The 6,144-nt window shown below is 40.7% G+C and overlaps 1 gene segment (V, D, J or C); it reads right to left on the bottom strand.

Annotated features, from left to right (window-relative positions):
* Positions 1 to 4,649: 4,649 nt before the first annotated feature.
* On the bottom strand, positions 4,650 to 5,291 carry LOC108297558. The segment is given in 2 exon segments: positions 4,650 to 5,080; positions 5,183 to 5,291. Coding segments are annotated over 2 exon segments (477 nt in total).
* Between the last annotated feature and the right edge of the window lie 853 nt (positions 5,292 to 6,144).

Here is a 6,144-nt window from a genome sequence, read left to right as displayed (position 1 = left end):
TTATATGATGAATAACATTTACTGATTTGCATATATTGAACCAACCTTGCATCCCAGGAGCAAAGCCTACTTGATCATGGTGGATTAGCTTTTTGATGTACTGCTGTGTTCAGTTTGTCAGTATTTCATTGAGCAGTTTTGCATCAGGAATACTGGCCTAAAGTTATCTCTTCTTTTTTTTAATGGAGTCTCTGTCAGGGTTTGTTATCAGAATACTGTTCCCATAGAATAATTCAGGGAGTGGTCCTTCCTCCTCAGTTTTTGGGAAGAGTTTCAGTAGGATTGGTGCATCTCTTCTTCATAAATCTGAAAAAAAAAATTGGCTGTGAATCTTTTTGGTCCATGGCTTTTTCTGGTTGTTACCACGTATCTATCTTGATGTCTGACCCCCTACCTGAGTCAGTAATAATCACATTGAATTAAGACAAAGCTGAATCCAATCCAACGTTTATTATAGTTTTTAACAACTTTACTGGCTCACTTAACTTCATGAACATTTCTTCACCAAAAACAGTTTCACTGCCAATAATATTTAAGAATTTCTCTTTGAAATTTTTTCATGTATTTTAGTGATGCAATTTATTTTAAAACAATGTTGACTTCTCTACGTGCATAATAATCATTCCTACTATTGTTGAATGGGCCAGCAACCCTCTATTCCTGTTTCTTCCCTCTGCATACATGACTGCCTGCAAGACCTCCCTGGATCTCAGTTCTCTACTGTAGAGGGAAACTTTGAGAAATATCAGATCTACTCAGTGCTAAAAATAGAAAATGCTAATGGAAGCTCCTTTTCCCATTGACATGTTAGGCATGCATTTCAGAGGTTGCCTTTATCCCCACATCTGTCCCAGAGCGTCCATTTAGGTCACTTCCAATGAATTTTGTGTTAAACATAATTATAATAGACAAATAATAATTGTCAATGTTCATGAGTTACACAGTGATGTTTTGATACATATAATTTATAGGGGCCAGATTAGGATAATTAGTATATCCATCATCTCAATCCTTTTCTTTTTATTGAGAATACTAACATACTTCTTCTACTATTTGAAACTCCATGTTATTGTTAACTATATTCATCCCACAGTGGTAAAGGACATTATAAACTATTCCTCCTACCTGACTGAAATATTGTATTCTATAGCAAATCTCTGCCTATCTCCCCCTTTCCACTACCCTTCTCAGCCTATAGAATTCTCTGTTCTACTCTTTACTTCTAGGAGACATTTTTTATTCTTTCTTTATTTTTTTATTTTTATTTTTTTGCTTCCATGTATGAGTGAAAAAACAAGGTCTGTTACTTTCTGCTTCACTGCCCTTCCTGAGACTTCGTAAATGTTTTAGTCTGTTTCAGCTGCTATAAGAGAACTCAATAAAATGTGTGGCTCAGAAATAACATAAACATGTATTTCTGAATTCCAAAGGATAGGAAGTTAAAGATCAAGATGCTTTTCAGATAGGTATCTGGGGAAGACCCAATTAATTATTCTGAGAGGAGCATCATCCTACTCTGTCCTCACATGGTGGAAGGGGAGCCGGAAAACTCTGGACTTCCACATGAGGGCACTAATCTTACTTATAAAGATTGCACCTCAACACCTCCCAAAAACATCTATTCACTTACCAAAGGCCCCACCTCCTAACACCATCATGTTGGATTTATTCCAACATAGACACCGTGGGGTTAATAAACATTCAATCTATAGCAGCACATTTTATCGATCAATAGCTTTTATTTACTGTGTTTTCTTAGAATAATTTGCATTGATTTTGAATGGTTGAAATTTACATTTATTTTTGCCAGATGTGGTTGTTTCAATGGAAAGCTTGGGGCTTCCTACACCATCACTCCTGTAATTAGATAACTCTATTCATGCTTGTGTTTAAAGTTTCTTTAGTAGGTCCATAAGTATTTTAAATATTTTTCTGTTAAGCCGACTGCCATGATGGAATTGATTTGTTCACTCACTTTGATGTTATCATTGTTTGGAAATACACTTTTCTAGTGAGTAATGCAGTGAATTCACCTGTTTTTTATTTGGCTTTATTAAGATATATTTTGGTATATGTTAAACTAGGCAATTATTTCATTTATTTTTCCATAGTTTTAGATTTTGAGAAAAGCCACTCTAATAGGGTGTGTTCTCATGTACAACTTGCCCTGGTTCCCACACACAGATCTGCACTCTACCAAGCCGGGGTCACCCTCCTGCCATCTGTGGGGCTCACTCTCTGAACAGTGTTCTGCAATCCTCTGTGTATTCTGTGGTCTCCACACTTCTTGGCCTGTCTGAGATCTCAGCTCCTTTTCCTCAACTTCAGATCTACCTGTTTCTACTTGAGCACTGTGCCTGGAAACTCTCTTAAGAAAGTAAGCATGCATTCATCAGCGGGCTCCTTTTGTATACTTTCCCTCTCTCAACAATCACTGTCCTTATTACTTGATGTCAAACATTTTAAAATCAAGTTTAAGAAATTTCACTGTGTTTTAAAGTTATTTCCAGTGGAAAGATATATCTGGTTTCTGTTGTTACAATTTGTTTGAAAGTCATCATTGTGCACATACATATTAGAATCAATTTTATAATGTTTACCAATATTTATGTCTATGTGTGTGTATACATACTCATGAAAATCGCAGCTGTGTTCCAGGATGTCCTGTACCTATGCAGCAATCTTGCATGTTCTTCACAGGTACCCCAAAACCTAAAATGCAATAAAATAAATAAATGGGAAAAAAAAGTAGTTTTTCCCAAAGGAAAAAAAAAAGAAAAGAAATAATTCTGCGGGACATCTTGGAATAGATAAATGTGAAAATTACAATTGTTTGCAGTCTGCACACATTTTCATATGCCTTCCAATAAACTAAGAAAAACGTGTGTCCTGTATAAAAATCCATGCGTGTTAGCTCTGACAATGCACCTTTCTCCCTCCACCTGCAGGCAGAGCTATGTACTTGGATCATACATCTGGCTGCTGCTCTCTGATATACAGACATGGCTCATGTCGAAGCCCATGTCCTGTGCTCCATTCTCAGGAATAGAGTGAGCTCTGCACTCACCTGAGCCAGAGCCACTGCTGGGGGTCATGGGGGTTTCCTAAGGGGCAGCTTTGACTTGCAGAAGACCCAGTGGTATTCTGGACTTTCTTAGCACAGTACAGAAATATAGGAAATTTCTACCCAATCCTCCTTCCCTCTTTCCTTCACTCAGGGACAGGCTTCCATCTTATGCCATCAGCTTCCCCAGCCTCATTTACCCTATACGCATTTTCCCTCAAAAGGGTTGATGCCCTTCTTCCACAAATGCATGCAAACTTAAGCCACTACCGGAGATTTCTTCTCAGAAGACCAGTAATGACATACATAGTTTAGCAAAATTATTATGAGTGTGATTCAATTATCAAATTTAAAATATTATTAATATAAATATTGCATTGATTAATGTTAGTATTAATAATGTAAATATAATATAAATATATAATATAAATATAATATAATATAAAATATTAATCATGGTAATAATCGGTTTTGCCTGTCACCTTGACTGGAACATAATCCCAGTTATTCAATCAAACGCAAATGTAGTTGTTGCTCTGATGATATACTACAGGTGTTATTAAAGCCTGTCATCTCTTTTCTGTAAGTCAGGAAGATTGTCCTAGAGGAATTTGGTTGGTCTGATTTAATCCCAGCAGAAGAGAAGATAATGGAACTCTATGTCTTGGCTGTTTGACTTCCCCGGAATTCCAGCCTGTCTTTCCTGATGGCCAGCTCCATTGGCTTTGGCTGTGCCTAGCCAGACCTCACAACTGCTGTCACACAGAGCCCACACCACAACAAAGTGTCTATCCTCAGCTCTCTTGAAAGTCACAGGTGAGGGTGGGGGCTCTGTGACAGGGTGAGAAGCACAGGATCAGCTCTACATCACTATCCCATTTGAAGAAATGACTATTAGTGTCCACTTGCATTTCCCAAATGTGTCCATGCATAGAAGACAGCAGGGTCGTCAAGGCAATGGGGAATAAGAAGGACCCCTCAGCCTGCCAGGTCCTGCAGGAGCCACAGCCTGAGCCACCCTGATTTCCAGGCAATGTCTCTGAGACCTGTGGTTTAGACCACAGGAAGTACACACTCCATTTTCAGAAAAAAGAAGGAGAAAAGGGAAGTGTAAGAATGAAGCCTAGAGAAAAGGAAAATGGAATAGCAGAGAAAGGGACAAATGGATTAGTTCTGAGTCAGATGTTCAGTTTTAAAGGACAATGAGGTTACTCTGAAAAATGTCAGAATTGTAAGGACCCTGGGCATGGATGAGCCTCCTTCTTGGTTCCAATCTGAATCCCAGAGCCTGTTCCAATCGGAGATTCCCATGGAGATGTCTGCCCTGAGTCTGAGTGGAAAACTCTTCCCAGGTTCTCCTGGGCTTCCTCAGAACTCTGATTCTGGTGGCCAGGGGAGGGTCATTTCTGTACCCAGGGTGACACTCGGGCTTCTGTGGAGGTGAGGATGTGTCCTCCTGTTAAAAACACCAGGAGGAAAGATTTCACATTCAGAGACATTAAATGTTAGCACAGAATCATAAATCTGAAAGGTTCTCTGAGGAAACTAGAGGAGACAGCCCCAGATGCTGACAGGAAGCCAGCCCTTAGCAGCACCTGCACCTGCCCTGGAGACAGCCCAGTTCACAGGGCTCCTGACGTCCCCTGGTGGTCTTGGGGACCCCTGCAGGAGGTTTGTGTCCGGGCTCACACGGGCCTCCCCTCACTGTGTCTCTCACACAGTAATACACGGCCGTGTCCTCGGCTCTCAGGCTGTTCATCTGCAGATACAGCGAGTTCTTGGCGTTGTCTCTGGAGATGGTGAATCGGCCCTTCACAGAGTCTGCATAGTATGTGCTACTCCCACCGGCATTAATAGCTGAGACCCATTCCAGCCCCTTCCCTGGAGCCTGGCGGACCCAATTCATCCAGTAATTACTGAAAGTGAATCCAGAGGCTGCACAGGAGAGTCTCAGGGACCCCCCAGGCTGGACCAAGCCTCCCCCAGACTCCACCAGCTGCACCTCACACTGGACACCTGCAAACACAGAGACACCCTGGTCAGAAAGTGCCACAAATATCCACTGTTTATCTCACTCTTATCACTGACACTCAATTTCAATAGTTCTCCAAGAATTACCTTTTAAAATAGCAACAAGGAAAACCCAGCTGAGCTCAGAATTCATGGTGAGTGCTCTGTGTGCCGTCCTGATCAGCAAGCAGAAACACCTGTGAATCCTGGGGCTGGGCTTCTCTCCCAGAGCTGCAGTGTCTGGGCTGCGCTGATTTTCATCAGCAGATGGAGGGCCCTATTTGCATGTCTCCTACTATATAGCAAGCTCTGGGGTGAGACACGTAAAGAGAAAGCAGGGCCCCGAGCAGATGAGGGTGTCCTGAGGAAAACTGGCGACAACACTGGGGTTTGAGAAAATGTGCTTATTATTAAATTGTACTGTGATAGAAACTTTGCACTGATCACCTTATTTCAGTTTTATCTATGCGTGTAAACTATGTTCCGTAGGAGTCAATGTTCTGTATTTAGAGATGTGAAAGTAAGCCCACACATGGACGGGCTCCGTATGTATCTGAGAGTTCATGTCTGGATGAGCGAGTGCTGGTATCTGGGCCTGGGCTTCTCACCACTGGCCCTGACTCCTCCCTTAGCCAACTCCAGGACAGAGCTGGACATGCCTAGTGTGGTTTGCAGAAGCCACTGCTTGATCAGAATAGATGTGATTTTGCCATATTCTCCTGTTTACCTAAAACTATGGAGAGAACTAGGGTCAGATAGATGTCTGACAATTAACGTACTGGTATCTTTCTGCCACTCCTACCTTGTCTAATATTCAACTTGTTTCATTGTTATAAATTGTATAGGGTTTGATTGACAGATTATACACTTTACATATTTAAAGTATAAAATTGATAATCATGACATAACTATTACCATTATCAAGAAGGTGGACAAGTTAAATTACCTCAACTTTTCCTCTGTCCTTCTGCATTTCCTTATCCTTTCTCCTTCCCTTCTTCAAACATATTCACAGACAACTACTAATCTTCTTTTTTTTTTTTTTTTTTTTTTTTTTTATACTTTAAGTT

The sequence above is a fragment of the Cebus imitator genome, unplaced genomic scaffold (assembly GCF_001604975.1).
Source record: "Cebus imitator isolate Cc_AM_T3 unplaced genomic scaffold, Cebus_imitator-1.0 Scaffold814, whole genome shotgun sequence".
Classification (NCBI taxonomy): Eukaryota; Metazoa; Chordata; class Mammalia; order Primates; family Cebidae; genus Cebus; species Cebus imitator.
The sequence above is the reverse complement of the archived record's forward strand: the minus strand, read 5'-3'. Positions and strand labels throughout refer to the sequence as shown.